This window comes from Oratosquilla oratoria, chromosome 29 (assembly GCF_046742065.1).
Source record: "Oratosquilla oratoria isolate Oo_2021 chromosome 29, ASM4674206v1, whole genome shotgun sequence".
Classification (NCBI taxonomy): Eukaryota; Metazoa; Arthropoda; class Malacostraca; order Stomatopoda; family Squillidae; genus Oratosquilla; species Oratosquilla oratoria.
In genome coordinates, this window is record NC_134805.1 from 18,416,143 (window position 1) to 18,441,606 (window position 25,464).

General features: G+C 41.0%; 1 protein-coding gene across 4 annotated transcripts; it reads left to right on the forward strand.

Annotated features, from left to right (window-relative positions):
• Positions 1 to 1,177: 1,177 nt before the first annotated feature.
• LOC143040624 (uncharacterized) lies at positions 1,178 to 16,960 on the forward strand. 4 transcript variants are annotated; one of them, XM_076211794.1, is made up of 7 exons: positions 1,195 to 1,311; positions 1,685 to 1,735; positions 3,767 to 4,354; positions 8,192 to 9,032; positions 11,979 to 12,184; positions 13,810 to 14,016; positions 15,433 to 16,960. In XM_076211794.1, exons 3-7 carry the CDS (start codon positions 3,776 to 3,778, stop codon positions 15,577 to 15,579), a joined length of 1,980 nt encoding a protein of 659 aa, XP_076067909.1. In that variant the 5' UTR covers positions 1,195 to 1,311; positions 1,685 to 1,735; positions 3,767 to 3,775; the 3' UTR covers positions 15,580 to 16,960. The 4 variants fall into 4 exon arrangements, with proteins under 4 accessions (XP_076067907.1, XP_076067909.1, XP_076067911.1 ...); XM_076211792.1 differs by lacking the exon at positions 1,685 to 1,735 and having other exon boundaries at positions 1,178 to 1,311; XM_076211796.1 differs by lacking the exon at positions 1,685 to 1,735 and having other exon boundaries at positions 1,225 to 1,245.
• The last annotated feature ends 8,504 nt before the right edge of the window (positions 16,961 to 25,464 follow it).

The window sequence follows — 25,464 nt, forward strand, 5'->3', positions numbered from 1 at the left end:
TATATATATATATATATATATATATATATATATATATAAGAGAGAGAGAGAGAGACATTGTGACAGGTTTGAGGTGGTGTCTGGTCTTCTATGTATACCGCCAGCTTCATCCAGGAGTATCATTCCTCTGAAGAAGCTCTAAGCGAAACCGGTCAGGAATAAACTCTGTCTTATATAATATATATAATACATTTTTTTTTCTCAGACAGGACCTTTTCTTCTATTGTATCCATGAATAGATTGGCGAAGAGGACCCAAGGAGGGGATCCCATTGCCAAGCCCATATATACTGTACATACATATGTATGTATATACACACACACACAATATATATATATCTATATATATATAATATATATATATATATTGAGACATTCTGACAGGTTGACGTAAGTGGAGTAGGAAACACAGGAGTCTTGGTCTGAGTTTATTCCTGACTAGTTTCGCAGGTATCCTTCGAAAAAGCATACCTGCGAAACTTGTCAGTAATAAACTAAGACTCCTGTGTTTCCTACTCCATTTACGTCAATATACATATATATATATATATATATATATATATATATATATATATATATATATATATAAATTGTTTTCTACCGATTTCCTTAGTGGTTACCAGCAATATATATATATATATATATATATATATATATATATATATATATATATATATATATATATATATATATGCAGATAGATACGTACATTCATTCCTAATTCAAATTATTTGCGCCCAGATGACGTCTCAATCTTACTGTGTAGAGCGAGTGAAAAGCATTTTCTGACCTTGGATATGATACATGTTGAAACATGATTCGCAGAGGTATTTATTTTTGTATTCGGTGAATTTTACCGTCATTATAAAAATATTCTTATCATAATTGAAACAAAATGCTCACTCATCAACCAAGGCTTACAGAAATCATTATGATATAAATTACATATTTTTGGATGTAAAAATATTAAGAGTAATGTACATTTTGTTCATTTTGGAGCACGATACATTTGAATCTCCCGCTGCTGAATGAAATATAATTTTTCTTACTTGTGATTTATATTGAGCAACATGAGTAAAATCGTGTTTATTCATATTATATAATTTACAATCTCGGAAGTAAAAGTAATCAATAGCTTGCATCATCATAAATGCGTAGGTTGTGTTCTCACTGACGACTAGCACAACCCGGAGCGGTGGGTATAGGTGCCGCAGTGCTTGGCAGTCGTGTCTCACGTGTTCTGCAGGTGGCTAGAGCAAATAAGTTTATATTTGTTTGTAGCATTTCTTTTATGTGGCGACAATTCTACATGGTATGTGTATAGATATTTAGTAATGCAATATTGAAATACTGTACAAATCGCAGTTCTATGAGACAAAAAGTTTGTGAACCAACTAAGAACTTGTGTTAGAAGAACTTCGGATGGTCACGGTGAGCCCAGCTTTCAAAGAGTTTTCAACATCGTATTGTCTAGCTTGAGATATCGTTGTCAGTCAGATATAATTATCTTTGTGCATGTTCCAAATGTCACTATGTACAGTAGAAGCAGCAGACCCCCTATTTTCAGTCAATTTATCAAGTTAGGAGCAGCACTAAAGATGTGTATTTTCAATTTTGTTACTTTTTATTTCTTAATCATGCTGTTCATGAACCTATTTTTTCTTTTGAATTTATTCTTAATACAGAACTGCTCTAAATTCCTGGCTGTTGGTAGCCTTCATTCAATAAAAACTGAGGTCAGTTCAACAGCATATCACAATACATTAATATTGGGAAAAATATGCTTCTCTCAAATTTAATGTAATTGTAATTACCCAGAAAATATTGATCAATTGGTTGTCAAGTGCTGTTGTATTACTTACTTGGTTTACTTGGAGAAGTTCTGAAGTCAATCCTCACAGCTTTACCGCTGCTGCCAATAATGCTGTCCCTCCTCACAAGGGCCATTTGGTCTGTTATAAAAGGGGAGAATTTTGATTTTGAGTATCAATATATGTGGGAATATGTGAAGTTTCATCGCGGGCACTATTATTTTTGTGAAATAAGTTTTTCTCCCTATTTGTAATGCGAGTCAAACAACCGTGACCTTGACATCTATTGGACATCACTGCTTTCTGAGATACCCCCCCCCTTCCACCAGAATTATCTTGAGCAGGGGGGGGGGGCAACCTGTCGTGATTCGGGGGGTTTAGGGGAGAGGTACAATGGCAGAAACTAGTCATTTCCCCCAGAAGGCAAAGCTTAACCTCTTCAGTGCGAGTCAAATTCTCGTTGGTAGTATCAGCTGCATGGTGTACAATGATTGCATGATACATCACAATACTCATATTATGAAATATAAAGTTATAGATGTATTACTTGCTCTCACTCTGAACATTAATAACCACAGAAAATATGATCACACAGTTCACAGAATATGGGGTCACTTGGCTACAGCTATAAAATATTATATAATCAAAATGCCAACACCGGCATCCTAGCTTACCCACTCACCTCATGACATCTTTGTATGTGTCGTCATATGAAAGGAGTTAAAACTGCTTAGATTCCAGTTTAAACAAAAGTAGAGGTATATATTTCCTGAAGAATTTGAGTAAAAGCAATCAAAAAAAGTAACCAAACCTAACTGGCTTAACCTGAAAAATCTAACCTACCTTACCAAACCTAAAGCTATACCTAATTCACATGAGCCAAAAACCATACAAATACTCAAGTACTCAGCGCATTGATCATCTTCGACTCTTGAGTCAGGCAATAAGCATGGGACAAGCACTCTCTTCTGAATCTGATCATGCGAGGGTGGCTATAAATTGGCTTTTCTAAAGTAAAAGGGGGAAAAAAATCCTGGTCTCCAGTCCCCTTAAGAAATGTGTACCAAGTAAAGTATAAGTATGATTAAGAAACAAAGCCTGTATATGAATTTCTATCCTCTCAGAGTATTGGAAAAGCCCACCATGGCACTACAAACAACATGTTGGATAACTTATTGGTGCTGCTGAATGCTCAGTGTAAATTGGCCTGTATCATTTGCTGAAAGAGGTAGGGAGAGGGGAGATGTCACCAGTTGACAGCTCCCCATGTATGAAAAAGTGTAAGGAAATCGTACAAGTTAATAGAAAGAGATCTTAGGCCCGGTTAAGAGACTGATTGTCACGCCCAGATTCTGTGAACTGGTTTGATCTCTTTTTCCGTGTTTATTGTTACTCAGAGTGAAAGAACAAGTAATACAGCAATGGCTTTGTTTTATAATGCGAATAGTGGTGAATCGTACATATGGTACCCGATGCTGCACACAAGAATTTGACTCGTACTGAAGTGGTTAATCCCTTCGATACGATGATGCCTATGTAGGCATCATGAGGAGTAAGTGGGTACACGAGGATGCCGATGTTGGCGTCTTGATTATATTTATTGTAGTTGTACCTGCATGACCCCCATACTCTGTAAACTGGCTTCATCATATTTTCTATGGTTATAGAAATTCACGGGTGAAAGAGAACGAGCTAAATACAGCGGTCACTTTATTTTATATAATGCAAGTATTATGACGCAACATCGCACGTCTGGCAGCTAATGCTGCCCACGAGATTTTGGCCCGGAGTGAAGGGGTTAATTGGGTTTTAATGTGTATAAAGTAGGGTTGGGTTGGTTCTACCTTGGAGTACATTCCTGCTGACATTAGAGTATCATGACTTCATACTTTGCAATATGTGATATCTAATGTTCGTGGTGGGACAGGTTTATTAATTCTGGATTAATTATTTCAGATATAGAAGATGGTTAGGTTTGCACGGGCAGAGGGATCTAAGGGTTCAAACAAAAGACAGCTAGAAGAGCCGACACCATGGGAGGAGATGAAGCTGCAGACAGGGACAGATGATGAAGTTACCTCAGTAGTGAAAGAAAAGAAGAAGAAGAAGAAACAAGAAGTAGAAGTTTCAGAAAATGGCAAAGCAAATGAAGGTCCTGGTGATGCTGAAAACAAGGTTGAAGATCCAGATAATGAAGACAGCAAAGTTCTGCAAAACAGCAGTGTAGAAGATCTTAGTCCAGATAGTGAAGATAAGCAAATGGAAAACGGTCATGAAGAGAAAACACTAAGTAGAAGAGAGAAGAAAAAACTTAAACTGGAAAAGAAGAGTGAAGAGGGAGATAAACCAGAATTTATTTTGAATGATAAAGGTCAGAGAGTGAAAGTGTTTAAGGATGGGAAGGAGCGCCTTTATTTTGATCTGCCTTATGAAGAAGGTGAGCGCATGACTCGATTTGAAGGATTCTGGGTTAAGACAGATGTGGTAGAAAGTCTGAAATCACTAAAGGCGTCACTGAAGTCAGAAGGCATCGAGGAAAAAGAGGTGAGTAACTATTTATTAATGCTCTGTCATTGGGCTAAATGAATATATATTCTGGTAGGAAATGATGAGCTACATTAATTCATGTATCAAATGTTTTTATAACTAAGTATAAAGCTGATATTTTGTATGGTGGCATAGGCACATATTTTTTGTGTAATATCAAACATTAAACATTGAGAACAACGCAGTAGGAAATTATAGTGAACAGGTTTCTCTTGAGTTAGTGTTATGCCTAACAAATTCACACTTGTGAAACATGCAAAGCAAGATGAAATTATTTAGTAATATATAATCAAATCCTGCAAGAAGAATGTATTGTAGTCTCAACATGTGATTATGTGTTGATTTTATGTCCTTAGAAATTGAGAAAAAGTTAGGAGTGGATGTTTGTGCACCTGTTGCATATGTGTTTCTCATACCAGCTGTGCCAGTTAACCTCTCCCCCCCCCTCTCTCTCTCTCGTCTCTTCCCCCCCCCCCCCCCTCCAAGGAAAGGTGTCACCACTAAGCTTTAATTTGGGACTTGCCATTGTTTTAGGTAAGGTTTGAGAGAGCCTGTGTTAGAATTAGAAATAGAGAGAGTGAGTGGTTTGAGGTAAAGGTGGGACTTTGGCAGGGATGTGTCATGTCACCATGGCTGTTCAATTTATACATGAATGGGATGGGGATTGGAGATGGTTAAAGAAAATGGAGAAAAAAGGGAGATAAGCCAATTGTTGTTTGTTGACAACACTGCACTTGTAGCAGGATCAGAGGAGGGATTAAGAAAGTGACATTTTGGGAAGGTGTGTGAAAGAAAGAAGTTGAAGATAAAAGTAAGGTGTTGAGATGTACAAGGGTGGCAGCAAATTGAGAGTGAATATTAAGGGAGAAAAACTGGAGGAAGTGGATATCTTTAAATACTTGGGGGGTTAATGTGGTGGGAAAGGGAGAAGTGGAGGTGGAGGTAGAATGTAGATTGAGAGAAGCAAATAAATGCCCTGGGGGGATTAAAAAGTGTAATAAGAAATAGATATATGGGAATGGATGCTAAGAGGAGACTGTATGAAGGGGGGATTATGCTAACAGCACTGTTTGGGTCAGAAACATTGAACATAAGAGAGGAAGAGTTTAAATGTGTTCGAAATGAAATGCCTGAGAAGTATGGAAGGGGTTACTAGGCTGGATAGAGTGAGAAACAAAGAGGAGAGCAGGGGTGGGAAGAGTTGATAGGGTGGATGAAAGAGTATTGAGATGGTTTGGACACATGGAAAGAATGAGTAAAGAAGATTAGTAAAAGAAGTGTGGAAGGCAGATGTGGAGAGAGTGAACATGAGGGGGTGACCAAGGATGAGATGGATGGATTGGGTAAAAAGGGTATTGAGAAAGAGGGGGATGTCTCTTGAGGAAGGGAAAAGACAGAAGATAGGGATGAGTGGAGAATGGTTGTTTATAAATGATGCTGTGATGCATGGGAGTGGGTTGGGGGGTGGGGTGAGGGAGTATGTGCGAATGATATTTTGACGCAGCCCAAAGGGATTTCTTCTTGTCTTCTCTCTGCATGAGGGGATGGAGAGGGAGGGGGGTCACCAATTAAATAAAGCAAGATGCAGGGATGACCAGTCATCCAGGAGGAGCCAAGGAAAGAGAGGGAGGGATGGTGAATGGGAGTGGAATATGTGGGGGTGAAGTGGGTAGGGGTGGATTTATGCCTTTGACTTTAGCTACCTCATTTGTAAGGGGAAAAAAGCCTTTGTTAATGTGTGTATATATGTAAAAACTTCAACATGTCATTTTCCTAAGAATATAGAAAACAGTCATGATTGCCTATTTCCAAGAAAGGATATTGGATCCTTGGAATTATAGGCCAGTGTGTTGGGTATCTTCGTCCAGTAAATGACAAATATGTGATTGTGTGGATGGGTAGATAGAGTTTGAGTGATGAAAGAAGTGATGTTTTGCTGGAAAAAAATTTAATGTCAAGGAAATTATGGAAAGTGAATTAATGAAAATCTGAGATATGTACAAGTATTTATTTTGTCTTTTTGAACACATGAAGAAATACAGTTATCCAGATAGATGCATAAATATGTGGAATAGCTTAGGTGATATAGCCAAAGCTCAAACAATACACGAGTTCAAATCTAAATATGGAAATCAAAAATATAGTTTAAATTGGAACCGTACATGAGTTTGAGTCTAGGTATGTTAGAAAATTAGAGAATAGGAGATGGGATCCAACGAACGTTGCTCTTTTCCTACAGTTAGGTAAATACATATACTCAAGTGAATTTCCATCTTCTCTGTTTTCCACATGTTACCAGGAAGTGGTGTTGCCACATAAATGAAGCACCCCTGCCGTGGATGTACTGTGTCTTGTTTACAAAGGCAGAGCATGCTGGCAGGAGACCTTTTGGTCCATATCTAGGTCGGATGTGGAAAAAATCATAATAATGATAGATAAACAGATGAATGAATAAATAAAAACTATAATAATGTAAATAAAATACATAGATAAATGCATAGGTATAGTGTGAGCAAAATTTGATGCAGCCCGAAGGGATTTCTCCCCATCTCCTTTTATGCATGGGGGGACGGAGAAGGGGGGTCGCCGATTTAATGAAGTGGCCTTGCTGTGGATGTGCTGTGTCTTGCGACACTGCTTCTGACCCAGGGCAGTGGACAAGGTGCAGGGATGACCCGTCATCCAGGAGGTGCTAAGATGAGAGGGAGGGTGGAGGGGTGTGGAGTGTATTTAGGGATGGAATGGGTGGGAATGATTTTATGCCTCTTCCTTTTTGGATACCTCCCTTGTAAAGGGGAAAAAGCCTTGGTATATGTATGTATGTAGGTATAGTTGAATAATAAACAAACAGGTGAATAGTAAATAATAATAAATTGACATATATATATATATATATATACATACATACATACAAATACCAAAGGGTTTTTCCCCCCTACACGGGGGTAGCCAAAAAGAAAAAGGCATAGAAACCACTCCCATCCATTCCATTCCCTACATATTCCAATCCCCTCCACCCTCCTCCCTCCCTCTTATCTTGGCACCTCCTGGATGAAAGAGCATTAGGATGGTTTGGACACATGGGAAGAATGAGTGAAGCAAGATTAGTAAAAGAGGTGTGGAAGGAGGGAATATGAGGGGACGTCCTAGGATGAGATGGATGGATGGAGTGAAAGGGGCATTACAAAAGAGAGGAATGTCTGTTGAGGAAGGATGGGAGAGGACAGAAGATGGGGTGAATGGAGAAGGGTTGTGTATGGATGATGCTGTGATGCATAAAGGGGAGTGAGTGGGGGATGAGGAAGTATGTATGAGAAAAAATTTGATGCAGCCCGAAGGGATTTCTCCCCCTCTTATCCTTTTCTGCAAGAGGGGACAGAGAGGGAGGGTCGCCCAATTTATGAAGCGGCCTTGCTGTGGATGTGCTGTGTCTTGCAACACTGCTTCTGACCCAGGGCAGTGGACAGGATGCAGGGATGACCCATCATCCAGGAGGTGCCAAATTGACAACTTAGAATAAATGAGAATCAAGCGAATAATAATAAACAGACAAATGATAAAACAAATAAGAAATAGATGATAGTCATTACAGCATCTTGCTTCTGACCTGGGCAGTGGCCAGGAGACAGAGATGACCCTTCATCCAAGAGGAGCTAAGATGAGAGGGAAACATAGGGTGGAGGATGGGAGTGGGTGCATGTCTTGGGTAGCCACCTCCCTTATAAGGGAAAAAGGTCCTTGTATAAATAGATAGACTTAGAGCATTTTTGAAAAGAATCACAAAATTATGTTTGTTCTTATGGTGTAAATATTTTGTGCACCTTTTCTTGGCAGATGCGGAGGAAGATGATGAAAATGAAGAGAAAGGCTCACAAAGAACTCAGAATGGAATTGGTGTTGGAACAGAAAGCTCTCTTACCAGAAAACAAGCAAGAAGGTATTAACAAGGAAGATACTGACACAACCACAAAAACAGATGCTGGTGCCAATAAATTAAAGAAGAAAAATAAGAGAAGTAATAAACTGAAAGCCAAGGAGCCAGAAGCCAATGGATCATTGGAGGCCAAGACGGAAATGAACGGACTATGCAAAGATGCTGAGGGTCAAGATGAATCACTGCAAAAGAACTGTTTGGTCCCCAAGGCTGTGTTACAAGGAAATCCAGTGCAAGAGGATGATAAGGAAGAAGAGAAAGTAGATGACCAACCACATGCTAGACAAAATAAAAATTGGGTATCAAAAGAAAAAGAATTTGTTCCTCTTAAGTTTGAGGAGAATAATACAATGACTGAATTTGATGGTTATTGGGTAAGGAGAACTGAAGTATCCAAACTTCATGCAATTAAGCAGAACAAGATAAAGAAAATCAAGGAACTTAGGGGTGATGGAAATCAAGATGACCTGACTGCAGAAGAACAGCTCAAGCTTAACAGAGAAATGAAGAAGATAAAACGAAATGAACACCGGCAACTAAAGATGTCACTCATCGCTGAAGGTCAGAAAAAAAATAAGGATAGCGGAAGGAACATGTATGACAGAAGAGAGACTCCAAGGAGACCTAAGAAACCTGGCAGAAGTCTTGGCATAAATTACACAGAACAGAGAGGAGACATGGTCAAGTTTGATGGCTATTGGGTCAAAGTGGAATCTGCAGAGAGACTGAAACAGCTTAAAGGTAAATCTCAAGATTGTGTTTAAAAACCAAGATGCTCAGATTGAATATATTTTTGGTTGTGTATATTTGAATATATATATATATATATATATATATATATTTCCAATTCAATTTAGCAGTTTATTCAACAAAATATCACACATTACATTTTCATGTTGAAGATGTACATATATACATACATTTAAATATTAATTTGTTGAAAAGGAGAGAGCAGAAGTAATAGCTTATAAAATGCTCTCCCCTAATAGTTGAATACAAGTATTAAAGCATTTACATCATTTTTCACAAAAAAGGAAATTTAATAACAAAGATATCAATAGTAATTGTATCCAGTGGGAGCAGCCAATATATATATATATATAATTTTTTTTTCCATTATTTTACTCATATGTCACAAGTGAAATTATCTGTATACCAAAATGCTTCCTTCCCCTTATAAAGAAGGTGGCTGTCCAAGGCATGTACCTATTCCACTCCCATCCATCGTCCATTTGTTTCCCTTTTATCTCAACTCCACATGGATGAAGCATCATCGCTGTCCTCTGCGTACTGTCCAAGTCAAAAGCAATGCAGCAAGACACAGCACATCTACAGCAGGGCCTTACTATTTCCATTTCATTTACATGGCATTACTTCCTATGTGTCCACTCGTGTGAACATAGGGAAGATAAGGAGAAATCCTATAGGGATGAGTCGATAACCGTTCTCCACTCACTCCTCTCCCTTGCCTTCTTTCCCTGCTTAACTGACAATCCTCTTTTATTCATGGACCCCTTCACCCCATCCATCTATCCATCTCGTTCTTAGTCTTCCCTTCCGCTTCATCCCATCAACTTGTGCCTTCCACATGCCTCTTGTTCGTTTTTCCTCGCACATTCTTTCCACACGCCAAACCATCCCGGCATTTTTTCATCAAGTCCATATGCCAGCTCCCTTCCTATCATAACTCTCCTCACCTTGAACTCCTACCATACCTCTCGAATATTTCATCTTAAACACATTTAACCCATACATCAACAGTCCAATGTACAGTATAGATCAGGTACATGCTTCCAATCGCTTTTTTTTTTTTTCTCCATGCTTCATCTTGAGATAGCATAAAAAGTTCTCTTATTTGCATTACATCTGTAACTGTGATATACAGGCCAAATGCAAGAGAGTTGATAGGGTAAGGTTGTACATACATACATATACCAAGGCTTTTTTTCCCCTTACCAGGGGGGTAGCCAAAAAGGACAAGGCACAAAAACATTCCCACCCATTTCATCCCCGAAAACACTCCACACCCCTCCACCCTCCCTCCCATCTTAGCACCTCCTAGATGACGGGTCATCCCTGCACCCTGTCCACTGCCCTGGGTCAGAAGCAGTGTTGCAGGACACAGCACATCCACAGCAAGGCCGCTTCATTAAATCGGCGACCCCCCCTCTCCGTCCCCCCATATAAAGGAGAGGACGGGGAGAAATCCCTTCGGGCTGCGTCAAAAAAATTTTGCTCACACACACTACCTCACCCCAATCCCCCCGTCCAATCCACCTCATGCATCACAGCATTTTCCATATACAACCATTCTCCATTCACCCCTGTCTTCTGTCCTCTCCCGTCCTTCCTCAACCGACATTCCTCTCTTCCCCAAAGCCCCCTTCACCCCATCCATCCACCTCACCCTAGGACGTCCCCTCATGTTCACTCCCTCCACATCTGCCTTCCATACCTCCTTTACTAGTCTTTCTTCACTCATTCTTTCCATGTGTCCAAACCATCCTAATACTCTTTCATCCACCCTATCTCCCAACTCCCTTTCCACCCCTGTTCTCCTCCTCACTTCCTCATTTCTCACTCTATCTAGCCTAGTAACCCCCATCATACTTCTCAGACACTTCATCTCAAACACATTCAAACTCCTTCTCTCTTCCTCTCTCATGTTCCATGTTTCTGCTTCATTCTTATTTTCCATACATATTATGAAAGATATAGGCTATACCCATTATTATTGTGCACGTATATACCATCTTATTGGAATTATAAAAAAAAAATAGTTTGTGAGAAACGGTGCCAAAGCCACCAAAATTTTACCCAAAACATGGAAACAATGTGTTGCCAGTTCTCCCCATAGCTCTACAGTATTACAAGGTAAAGAAAGGTGTGTGTGGGTGCCTCTTAGTCAATCAACCCATGACAGCAAAAATATGTAGTGTAGAGAGAAATGTTTATCCATACATATACCAACACTTACAAGGGTGGTAGCCAGATTCAAAAGCATGAAAACCACTCCCACCCATTTCATCCCCACCCACTCCATACCCATTCACCACCCCTCCCTCCCCTCCTCTTCTCTTGGCTGCTCCTGAATGACAGGTCATCCCTGCATCTTGCAGAATCAGTGCAGCAAGACACAGCACATCCACAAGGCCACTTCACTTAATTGGCAACCCCCACCCCACCCCTCTCAGTCCCCTCATGCAGAAAAAGAGAAGACAGGGAGAAATCCTAACCCCCCCATCCCCCCACCCACTTTCTTCCGTGCATCACATCATCATTCATATACATCCATTGTCCACTCACCCCTATCTTCTGTCCTTTTCCTGACCCATAGATCACAGGACTCTTGTCTTGTATATGAATGTGGAACTGTTTCTCACCAATAAGTAGGAGAATGGGGTCCTCAATTGCTGGGTGTCGTCTGTTATGTGAGGAAGGGAATGTAAAAACTGAAAGAAAGTACTGCAGCCTTGTCTGGAGACAGTGCCAGCCATTAAGGCTGCATTTCTGGGCTACATCTGCAAATTGAAGTAAGGTTATTGATGGCAGATAAACTTGCCTCAGTTTCCCAGATGCCCATCAACAGTATATGCTCACATTTTATTATTTACTGCTCAATTTTACTTTGTCTTCATTGTGTATTTACTTCTTGTCAGTCACAACATTTTGGAAATTATATTTCAGAAAGACTCACATCCGAGGGTGTACCAAAGGAAGAAATTAATGCTGTGATTAAGCTACAACGTCGTAAAGAAGAAAGGGTGCTCAAGAATGAAAAGAAACTTGTTTGTTTCAAATGTCGGCAGCCAGGCCACTTTGTCTCCTCATGTCCAACTGTGCTCAATCAGGGGGTTCCCTACAATTCAGAGGGTAATGACCTCTGTTATAAGGTAATTCTAGTGTGTTCTGCAGTTTTTAGAATGATTTGAATAGTGCCCTTTCATCATGAAGTCATGTCCTAAGCTAAGTCGAGTTCTCTGGGGATGTAGGTTGTTGATTATGTCAATATGAAATCATCATACACAACTACTACTACTTGCCATATATGCCAGCATACAAGTCAATCAGGTGAATAAGCCGACCCCTAATACTCAGAGATGTGATTCAAGTTTAAGACATGGGAAAATACATTCACCTATGCAGATCATCAGACAGTGATAACCCAGCATAGCAACAACAAAATAGGAGCTAAGAACACTCAAGGTTACTTAGAAAAAACAAAAATTACTACATTGTCAACTACACTTCCACAGCTTGGTTCACAACAGTCATCAAAACAAGACATTTTACAAACTATACAAAATAAAGCATTGAGAATAGGAACAAGATGCACCAAAACCATTCCTAGGATATATGAAAATGAGAAGAACAGAATTCTATGTTAGAGCTCTCAACCTCATTCACCCATTCCATCACACAAGCACAACCAGCAGAACATTATAAAAGAGAGAGAGAAAAATATACTACTCTTAACATATACAACAACCTATACCATACAATACATCCACACAAAAATATACAAACGAGATCTCCAAACAAGATTTTGTAGACAGGCAACAGAACTCAATACTATACTAACTTCACCCCACCTTCCCCATTACATCAGCCTCACAGAAAAAAAAAGGCTTCTTGTTACACTTCTCCTGTTCCCTGGGAGATAGTGAACTTAGGATAATACTAGGGGAAGAGGACAAACTATTTGTATACATTTCTTTGTTTATATAATGTATTAAACGTGTTAGAGTGTGTGTATAATGTTGTGGGAGTTCACTGTCGCTACTTGCCTTAGGGCAGCTGTCTTAAGACTGTGTGTTCCTACTCTATTCAACTTAATACACCACGGTACTGCTAAGCCCCTCCCTCTAGGGATAACATGATTGGCCCTGAAATCAATATTAAAACACATTTGACCAATCATAAATCTAGGGATAACATGATTGGCCCAGAAATCAATGTTAAAACACATTTGACCAATCATATTGCAGTAAGGGGACGCTGATGTCATCAGAGGGCTGTCAACAGGGCCTTTTAGGAAAAAACCTTGCCTAGCAAAATTTAATGTTGTTTTGGTTTGCTCTCGTCGAGAAGGGGCCACCCAGGGACCACCAGCCATGCTATCCTAGTGTGTCCCAAGCAGTGAGAATCAGTTTCTCACATTCTTAAAAGAAACAAGAACCACATCAGCACACTTGTGTTCAGGATGTCATCCAGCTCTTAAGTACCAACACAGAATGGGCCTGGCTACAGAATCAATCTGCCGTAGAAGCAATCTTCAAAAAAGGGCACTGAGTACCTCATCTTTCACTGCTTCATATCACATTAACCATCCCTAGACAATAACACTAAATTACTTCCCCGAGTGACCAATGGCTCTGCCTGATTGCTGTTGCCAGTTACCTAGGCGTTCTGGATCTCCTGCAACAGAAATCTGAGGTGACATATCGATTGATAAGCCAGAACAAAAAAATTCCCTTAAGATTGGAAGAGATTCAGATATGTACTTTTCTCATTTCAGTGTGGCTCCACAGAACACATGAGTCGACAGTGTACAGTCAAGAGAAAAGGATCAGAATTTTCTCATGCTGTCTGCTTCGTCTGCAGGGAGTCAGGACATATTGCTAAGGAATGCCCTGATAACCCAAGAGGTTTATATCCCAAAGGAGGAGCATGTAAACAGTGTGGCTCAGTTGAACATCTCAGAAAGGACTGTCCTGAAGTGCAGGTATGTAGTCTTCTCTAGATTTGCACTATGTCAAGATACAGTTGTTGCACTCTTAAAATGTTGAAATTTATTTATCCTCTACGGGGTATTGGCTGCATGTTATTGTGGGGAAGCTGCTCGGTAGCATCCAGGTGATATTTTAGGGTCAATATGAGGGCCTAGACAGACCAAAGACACATCATTTTGTGATAGAAGAAATCTCTATTCATAGAAATACATATACCAAAGGCTTTTCCCTCTTACAAGGGAGGTAGCCAAAAAACAAAGGCATAAAATCCACTCCAACCCATTCCATCCCCAACATACTCCACTCCCCTCCACCTTCTTCCCTCTTATCTTGGCACCTGGATGACGGGTCATCCCTGCATCTTGCCCACTGCCCTGGGTCAGAAGCAGTGTCACAAGACACAGCACATCCACAACAAGGCCCCTTCATTAAATCGGTAAACCCCCTTCTCCATCCCCTCTTCAATATGAGTCAAATATTTGTGTGCATATTAGGCTCCCTGATATACAGTGATGCATCACAATATGCATACATACATACATACATACATATACCAAGGCTTTCTCCCTCTTACAAGGGAGGTAGTCAAAAAGCAAAAGGCATAAAATCATTCCCACCCATTCCATCCCTGAATACACTCCACACCCCTCCACCCTCCCTCTTATCTTAGCACCTCCTGGAAGACGGGTCATCCCTGCACCTTGTCCACTGCCCTGGGTCAGAAGCAGTGTCGCAAGACACAGCACATTCCACAGCAAGGCCGCTTAATTAAATCGGCGACCCCCCCTCTCCGTCCCCCCATGCATAAAAGGAGAGGACGGGGAGAAATCCCTCGGGCTGCATCAAATTTTGCTCACACATACTACCTCACCCCCCATCCCCCCGCCCATTCCACCTCATGCATCACAACATCATCCATATACAACCATTCTCCATTCACCCATCTTCTGTCCTCTCCCGTCCTTCCTCAACAGACATTCCCCTCTTCCCCAAAACCCCCGTCACCCCATCCATCCACCTCATCCTAGGATGTCCCCTCATGTTCACTCCCTTCACATCTGCCTTCCATACCTCTTTTACTAGTCTTTCTTCACTCATTCTTTCCATGTGTCCAAACCATCCTAATACTCTTTCATCAACCATATCTCCCAACTCCCTTTCCACCCCCATTCTCCTCCTCACATCCTCATTTCTCACTCTATCTAACCTAGTAACCCCCATCATACTTCTCAGACACCTCATCTCAAACACATTCAAACTCCTTCTCTCTTCCTCTCTTATGTTCCATGTTTCTGCCCCATACAGTGCTGTTGGCACAATCGCAATATACATGTCCATATAAATTGTTTTTTTATGGTTAGATAACAGTTATCACTGCTGTGACTAAGTTTATCTTTTTTCAATTTCAGGCAGAGAATGAGCAGAACACTTTGAAAGCAGAAATCATGGACACTCGGGCTATTGATGCTTTGGATTCATTTGAAAGTGAGAACTTTGGTAAAAACTCCTATCCTTCACCAATGAAAAAGAGAAAGATTATAAAATACAATATATGAGAAATTAAGCTTTAGATTTTTATAGCTTGCCCTTCATGACCATGGAAGATTTTTACATACACATACATACATACATATGCCAAAGGCTTTTTGCCCCCCTTACATGGGAGGTAGCCAAAAGACAGGCCTAGAAACCACTGCCACCCATTTCATCCCCTACATACCCAACTTCCCTCTACCCTCTTCACTCCCTCATATCTTGGCACCTGGATGACAAGTCATCCCTGCATCTTGTCCATTGCCCAGGGTCAGGAGCGATGTCGCAGGACACAGCACATCCACAGCAAGGCCTCTTCATTAATTTGGGGACACCCCTCCTGTCTGTCCTCTCGTGCAGAAAAGAAGACTGGGAGAAATCCCTTCGTGCTGTCATTTTATTTCTCATACATAGTCCCTCAGCCCCCAGCCCCCACACACTCCCCTTCATGCATCACAACATCATCCATACACAACCCTTCTCCATTCACCCCTATCCTCTGTCCTATCCCATCCTTCCACAACAGACATTCCCCTCTTTCCCAATGCCCCTTTTACCCCGTCCATCCATCTCATCCTAAGTCACCCCCTCATGTTCACTCCTTCCACCTCTGCCTTCCACACCTCTTTTACTAATTTTTCTTCACTCATTCTTTCCACCTGTCCAAACCATCCCAATACTCTTTCATCAACCCTATCTCCCAACTCACTTTCCTCCCCTGTTCTCCTCCTCACCTCCTCATTTCTCCCTCTATCTAGCCAAGTAACCCCTATTATACTTATCATTCATTTTTATCTCGAACACATTCAAACTCTTCCTCCCTTATGTTCCATGTTTCTGCCTTGTACAGTGCTGTCAGCACAATCTCTTAGCATCCATTCCCAAATGTCTATTTCTCATTACACTTTTTAATCCCCCAAGGCATTTACTCGCTTCTCTCAATCTACATTCTACCTCCACCCCCATTCCTCCCTTTCCTGCCACATTTGCACCCAAGTATCTAAAACTATCCACTTCCTCCAGTCTCTCTCCCTTGATACTCACTTCCAGTCTGCTGCCACTCTCCCCCCTTGTACATCTCATCACCTTACTTTTACCCACCTTCATCTTCAACTTCCTTCTTTTGCACATCTTCCCAAACTCTGTCACTAATTTGCTCAATCCTTCCTCTGATCCTGCTACAAGCACAGTGTCGTCAGCAAACAACAACTGTCTTATCTCCCACTTTTCTCCATTTTCTTTAACCATCTCCAATCCCTGACCCACTACCCTTGCATTCACCTCTCGCGCCACCCATCCACATATAAATTGAACAGCATCAAAGGCTTTTTCTCCCTTACAAGAGAGGTAGCCATGTAAGATTTTTAAATGTTGTTAATGAATGAATTAAATCTTTTATTTGAATCTTATTATATATTCCCTGATATTTGTGGTATCATCCTATAGGTTATAAGACTGGTTCAAACTTTTACTGGATGCAGAATTGTGTACACAAACGGTCCATGCCGTAGCTCTTAAGAAGTTTTACTAGATATGTTTGAAGAAATCCCCGAGAGCAGATGAAGGTGGTGGTGGGGAGGAGCCTACACCAGGAGATCCATAGCTACAGCTGAAGCCATCACCTTTGCCCTGTGTGCTTGGACTGTTGGGGCAGGTAATTTACAGTCACTGATGGGAATCTGAGAGGAGTGCAGGATTCAAACCGACAACTAAGCAAATGCGAGACCAGTACATTTCCGATTCCACCCATGTTTGTGTGCTCTGATGTGATTTTAGTATGGACCTGACTTTAGCAGAAAGCAAATGTTAGATTCTGTGTCATATTAAGAAGACCTGCAAGAAACCCTTGAAGTGTTGAAGTCCTGAAGCAATGTACCTGATGTGTTTTAAATGGTATGTGCTCTTTAAGAGGGAAAGAGTTACTAGAGGAGAGGTTAGTATAGCCTTCAGTAAGACAGCACCTATAAATATAAAGGAAATTGTGTAAGTTGAATATCAGGATCATCAGCTTGCCATCAATGAAATTACCAACGTCAATGTGTCATTTTGATTCGAGTCTTCTCTCGTGAATATGCACCTCTTCACTGCCAGGTTTGTGCCAGGAATCTTCACCCTAGAGCAGAAGCAGCATATTAAATCTGTAAGGATATCACACAAGAAACCCACAGTCGGAGAAAATAAACTTTGAATGAAAGAAGATTCTATATTTTGGCTATCAACTGTATTCCTCTTCAGGAAAGTACATAAGACAGAGTACAAAGGGGACTTATAAGCTACAGAAACAGAAAAGAGAGGGAACGTGGACTGATGGCATTACTCAGACACGGTGTAAGATGGGGTGGCGGAGGAGGGTGAGGTGGAGGGGGGTTGTAAGCTTTGTACGAGCCTACTCATCTGTACACCTTACATATCCTGTAAGGATATGTAACAGGCTCAGGTTCCCCTAACCTTTATGTCGAGGCTACCTATGATGAGAATCAGATCTGTGGCTGCAACCCGAAAACCAAACTGCAGTATTCACAGTGGAAAAATCCATCTCCAAGACCAAAGAAAGTACATTCTCTCCCCCTCTCTTTTCTTCATTCCAGTCATGGGGGTGTACACCATGAATTCATCCCTTGACATTCAGTGTCATCCAGTTGCACTATTTTGAGGTGTCTGAAAAAGAACATCAGGTGGAAATGATCTGAACCAGGAATGATTGTAATTGGGTACTCCAACTTGATATGTGCCTACCCACACTGCATTGAAAATGCCCAAGTTCTTGGCTCACACCAACACAGTAATTGCTCCCCATCCCCCCCCTCCCTCTCACCAGATTTGGCTTCCTATGACCTTCTTCTTCTTCTTCTTCTTCTTCTTCTTCTTCTTCTTCTTCTTCTTCTTCTTCTTCTTCTTCTTCTTCTTCTTCTTCTTCTTCTTCTTCTTCTTCTTCTTCTTCTTCTTCTTCTTCTTCTTCTTCTTCTTCTTCTTCTTCTTCTTCTTCTTCTTCTTCTTCTTCTTCTTCTTCTTCTTCTTCTTCTTCTTCTTCTTCTTCTTCTTCTTCTTCTTCTTCTTCTTCTTCTTCTTCTTCTTCTTCTTCTTCTTCTTCTTCTTCTTCTTCTTCTTCTTCTTCTTCTTCTTCTTCTTCTTCTTCTTCTTCTTCTTCTTCTTCTTCTTCTTCTTCTTCCCCCCCAAGATGAAATTCAAGTTGAAGGGTCACCATTTTAATACCATGGAAAAGATCCATCACAAACTACAAATACCCTGTGAAACTAAAAACGAATTACAGGGAGCATGACGCATTTGAGTCGACCTCCACAGGATGGTTCCCAGCAGTCAGGAAAATGCCCCAATAAAGCAATGAAAATACAATGGTCTACCAAAACCACCCTAATAGAACATCTCCAGGTTGGAACCAAAATCCAGCCCATAAAGAAGAGCTAAGGTGAACTTCCTCGGGTATTCAGTACCTGTCAATAATTTAATCTCAAAGTCCTGCAACTCTTCACCTCCTCCCCTACTAAGAAGGGAGACTTGAGAACTAGAAACATGGATAAAAGAGGACCAAGTTTTGCTGCACCATTAAGAGGTACTCCTTAGGACATGCTCTGGCCTGTCCTTAGCATGAATAGAATCCTGTGGTTGTGCTGTATCATGTCATGTCTCCCGTTTGAATTTTTTTTAGGCACACATTGCATGAATATGATTTGTAGTCTATATTATAATATGTATTTCATAAAAAATGTACCATTGTGCAATAGCAGTCTGTTGGGCACATGTACTGTCAGATGATGCCAAGCTCAGAAATGTTACATAATTTTGTGCAAAAACTTATTCCGATTTACCATTGGTTGGAGGTGTTTAACCACGTCAGGATAATTCATTCTTGTGCACAGAATCTGCTGCCATATACACAATGCATGCGTTGAATGGCCCGGCTCCAGCGCTTGGCCTTCAAGCCAAAAACTTCATAAATCAATCAATCATATACACAATCAATCATATACTTGCATTTATAAGATAGAAAGTCACTGCTATATTACTCATTCTCTTTTACTCTTGAGTAATAATAAACATAGAAAATGTGATCAAACCAGTTCACAGAATCTCATTTACAACTACAAAAATTAATCAAGACACCAATGCTGGCATCCTCACTTACCCACTCGTGCCATATGACGTCTACATAGATTTAAAAAGGAAATAGGCAAGAATTGGTTTACTAATAGGGTGGTTGACGAATGGAATAAACTTAGTAACCATGTAGTAAGTGCTGAAACTATCACTTGTTTTAAGAAACGATTAGACAACTTTATGGATGGGCATGACAGGTGGTGATGGATACAGAGCTGCCTAGTGTAGGCCTTATGGTCTCTTGCAGTCTCTTTCATTCTAATGTTCTTATATTCTTGTAGGCATCATCATCTTGAAGAGGTTAAACTACCTACTTGAATACATTTTGGCACCCCAGGAAATGTAAGCACCTATTCCTGGGCTATAAAAGGTGAAGCAGAACGTAAAAAGAACAGAGAAGACAAGAAAAGAAGCTACCCATGGCCCATCTGAATCTACGTAGAAATTATTCTACATTCATCGATTACAACAACTGAACTGAACTGAACTAGTCCTTTGGATTATAATAACTGCCCAATCTCCACATCAATTGCCTGTTGTATTTTCAAGGGTCACCATGACTGACTTCAAATGAACCTGAATTACAAAATAGAACGTAAGTTGCACCACAGTCCCGGTGGGCAAAGCACTTTAGCATGTTAAAATGCTGATACAACAGGTTACTTTGACCGAGTTCAAAATTAACTTAACTTACAATGTGAAATGTAAAGTGCACCACAGTCCCAGTGGGCAAAGCACTTTAACATGCTAAAGTCACCATGACCGAGTTGAAAATTAACCTGACTTACGATATGAAACATAAGCTGCACCATAGTCCCGGTGGGCAAAGCACTTGAGCACGTTAGATTACTGATATGACGGTTCACTGTGACTGAGTTCAAAATGAACCTGTCTTATGATATAGAACATAAACTGCACCACATTAATGGTAGGCAAAGCACTTTAGCATGTTAAATTACTGATATGACAGGTCACCGTGACTGAGTTCAAAATCAACCAAGTACGATATAGAACGTAAGCTGCACCACAGTCACGGTGGGAAAAGCACTTTAGCATGTTAAAGTACTAATACAATGGGTCACTGTGAAAATGAACCTGACTTGTGATATAGAACGTAAGTTGCACCACTGTCCCGGTGGGCAAAGCACTTTAGCATATTAAATTACTGATGTGACGGTTCACTGTGACTGAGTTCAAAATCAACCTGTCTTATGATATAGAACATAAGCTGCACCACATTCACAGTGGGCAAAGAACTTTAGCATGTTAAAGTACTGATTCCATGGGTCACCATGACCGAGTTCAAAATTAACCTGACTTGCAATATAGAACATGAGCTGCACCACAGTCCTGGTAGACAAAGCACTTTAGCATGTTAAAATACTAATACGATGAGTCACTGAGTTCAAAACGAACCTGACTTACGACATGAAACGTAAGCTACACCACAGTCCCGGTGGGCAAAGCACTTTCACGGGTCACCGTGACCGAGTTCAAAATGATCATGATTAATGATATATAATGTGAACTGCACCACAGTCATGGTGGGCAAAGAACTTTAGCATGCTAAAGTACCGATGAGACGCATCACCGTGACTGAGTTCAAAATGAACCTCAATTACAATATAGAACATAAGGTGCACCACACTCCCAATGGGCAAAACACTTTAGCATGTTAAAATACTGATACAATGGGTCACTGTGACTGATTTCAAATTAAACATGACTTACGAAGTAAAACGTACGCTGCACCACATTGTCGGTGGACAAAGCACTTTAGCATGTAAAAGTGCTGATACGATGAGTCACCGTGACCAAGTTCAAAATAAACTTCAATTACGATACAGAACGCAAGCTGCATCACAACGATATACATGGATGTAAGTGGTAGTTGTATATCGGGGCTGTAGGTGGAGACTGTAAGTTGTAGTTGTAGGTGATGGTTGTAAGCGGTGGTTGTATGTCATGGGTGTTAGTGGTGGTTGTATGTCATGGATGTAACTGATAGTATATCGTAATTCGATTTGTGGTTGTATGTGGTGGTTCTGTCGTGGTTGTACCTGGTGGATGCATGTGATTGTAAGCGGTGGTAGGTCGTGGTTGTAACTGATGGTTGCATGTGGTTGTAAGTGGTGGTTGTAAGTCGTGGTTACAACCACCTACAACGACATACCACTTACAATCCTGAATTACAACCATCAGTTACAACCACCACTTACACCCACGACATACAACCCTCACATACAACGACCACTTACAATCACAACTTACAACCACGACATCCAACCAGCGCTTACAACCACAAAACCAGTTACAACCACAAACCACATACAACCACCACTTACAACCACGACCTACAATCACAAATTACAGACACATATAACCACATACCACGACATACAACCACAACTTACAACCACAACATACAATCACGACATACAACCACCACTTACAATCACGACATACAACCACCACTTACAATCACGACATACAACCACCACTTACAATTACGACATACAACCATCATTTACAACCACGACACATCCATCACTTACAACGACGTACAACCACCACTTACAACTACGACATACAACCATCACAATCACGACATACAACCAACACTTACAATAACGACTTAACCACGATATACAACCACGACATAAACCAATTAAAAACACGACACATCCACCACTTACAACCACCACTTGCAACCACATACTACCATTTACAACCACCACTTGCAACCACATACTACCATTTACAACCAAGACATACAACCATCACTTACAATCACGATATAAAACCACGACATACAACCCTCACAATCACGACATACAACCAACACTTACAACCACGACGTACAACCAACACTTACAACAACGACCACTTACAACCACGACATACGACCACCACTTACAATCACGACTTACAACCAACACTTACAATCACGACTTACAACCACCACTTACAATCACGACATACAACCATCAGTTACAACCACGACATACAATCACCGCTTACAACCAAGACATACAACCACGATATATAACCACCTACAACCACGACACATCCGCCACTTACAACAACGTACAACCACGACATACAACCACTTACAATCACGACACAACCACCACTTACAATAACGACTTACAACCACCTCTTACAACTACATGCAACCACGACATCTTACAATCACCACTTACAACCACGACATACAACCAACACTTACAACCACGACACAACCATCACTTTCACGACGTACAACCAACACTTACAACCACGACACAACCATCACTATCACGACATACAACCACCACTTACAACCACGACACAACCATCACAATCACGACATACAACCACCACTTACAACCACGACACAACCATCACAATCACGACATACAACCACCACTTACAACCACGACACAACCATCACAATCACGACATACAACCACCACTTACAACCACGACATACAACCATCACAATCACGACATACAACCACCACTTACAGCCACGACATGCAACCATCAGTTACAACCACGACATACCACTGCTTACAACCACGATAAACAACCACCACATACAACCACCACTGTCGACCACAAACCACGACACAACCAAGACAACCACCACTTACAACCAAGACATACAACCACAACACAACCAAGACATACAACCACCTCTTACAATCACGATATACAACCACTTACAATCACGACATACTACCACCTACAACCACGACTTACACCACTTACAATCACGACATACAACCACCAATTACAGCCACATGCAACCACGACATACCACCTACAACATACAACCACAACTTACCAACACAACCACGACATACAATCACCACTTACAACCACGACAAAAACACAACCACCACTTACAACCACAACTTACAATCACGACATACAACCACCACTTACAATCACGACATACAACCACCACTTACAATCACAACATACAACCACCACTTACAATCACAACATACAACCACCACTTACAATCACAACATACAACCACCACTTACAATCACAACATACAACCACCACATACAATTACGACATACAACCACCGCTTACTACCACGATATACAACCACCACTTACCACGACACATCCACTTACAACTACGACACATCCACCACTTACAACGACGTACAACCACCACATACAACCATCATTTACAATCACATGCAACCACCACTTACAATAACGACTTACAACCACCACTTAACACCACGACATACAACCACCACTTGCAACCACGACATACAACCACCACTTACAACCACGACATACAACCACCATCTACAAACACGACATACAACCACCATTTACATCCATCACATACAACCCTCGCATACAAACTTACAAACACGACATATCCAGAGCTTACAACCACGATATACAACCACTAAAAACCACGACATACCACTTACCACGAAATACAACCACGGCATACAACCACAACTTACAACCACGACATACAACCACAACTTACAACCACGACATACAACCACAACTTACAACACCACTTACAATCACGAAATACAACCACCACTTACAATCACGAAATACAACCACCACTTACAATCACGAAATACAACCACCACTTACAATCACGAAATACAACCACCACTTACAATCACGACATACAACCACCACCTACAAGCACGACTTACAATCACGACATACAACCATCAGTTACAACCACCGCTTACAACCACGACATACAAACACCAATTACAGCCACAACATACAACCACCACATGCAACCACAACATACGACCACAACTTACAACCAACACTTACAACCACGACATACATCCATCACTTACAACCACGACATACATCCATCACTTACAACCAACACTTACAACCACGACATACATCCATCACTTACCAACACTTACAACCACGATAAACAACCACCGCTTACAACCACGACATACAGCCACCACATAGACCACCACTGACAATCACAAACCACGACACAACCACCACTTACAATCACGACATACAACCACCAATTACAGCCACATGCAACCACGACATACCACCTACAACATACAACCACAACATACCACCTACAACATACAACCACAACTTACCAACACTTACAACCACGACATAACATACAACCACCACGACATAACATACAACCACCACTTACCACGACATACAACCACCACTTACCACGACATACAACCACCACTTACCACGACATACAACCACCACTTACCACGACATACAACCACCACTTACCACGACATACAACCACCACTTACCACGACATACAACCACCACTTACCACGACATACAACCACCACTCACGACATACAACCACCACTCACGACATACAACCACCACTCACGACATACAACCACCACTTACCACGACATACAACCACCACTTACCACGACATACAACCACCACTTACCACGACATACAACCACCACTTACCACGACATACAACCACCACTTACCACGACATACAACCACCACTTACCACGACATACAACCACCACTGACAACCACGACATACAACCACTGACAACCACGACATACAACCACCACTGACAACCACGACATACAACCACAACTTACAATCACGACATACAACCACCACTTACAATCACGAAATACAACCACCACTTACAATCACGACATACAACCACCACCTACAAGCACGACTTACAATCACGACATACAACCATCAGTTACAACCACCGCTTACAACCACGACATACAAACACCAATTACAGCCACAACATACAACCACCACAT

Excerpts from the sequence above, each read along its gene's own strand:
- LOC143040624 (XM_076211792.1), top strand. The coding sequence starts at position 3,776 with ATGGTTAGGTTTGCACGGGCAGAGGGATCTAAGGGTTCAAACAAAAGA. Across the intron at positions 9,033-11,978 it reads GAGACTGAAACAGCTTAAAG|AAAGACTCACATCCGAGGGT; the intron begins GTAAATCTCAAG and ends ATTATATTTCAG. Across the intron at positions 12,185-13,809 it reads GTAATGACCTCTGTTATAAG|TGTGGCTCCACAGAACACAT; the intron begins GTAATTCTAGTG and ends TTCTCATTTCAG.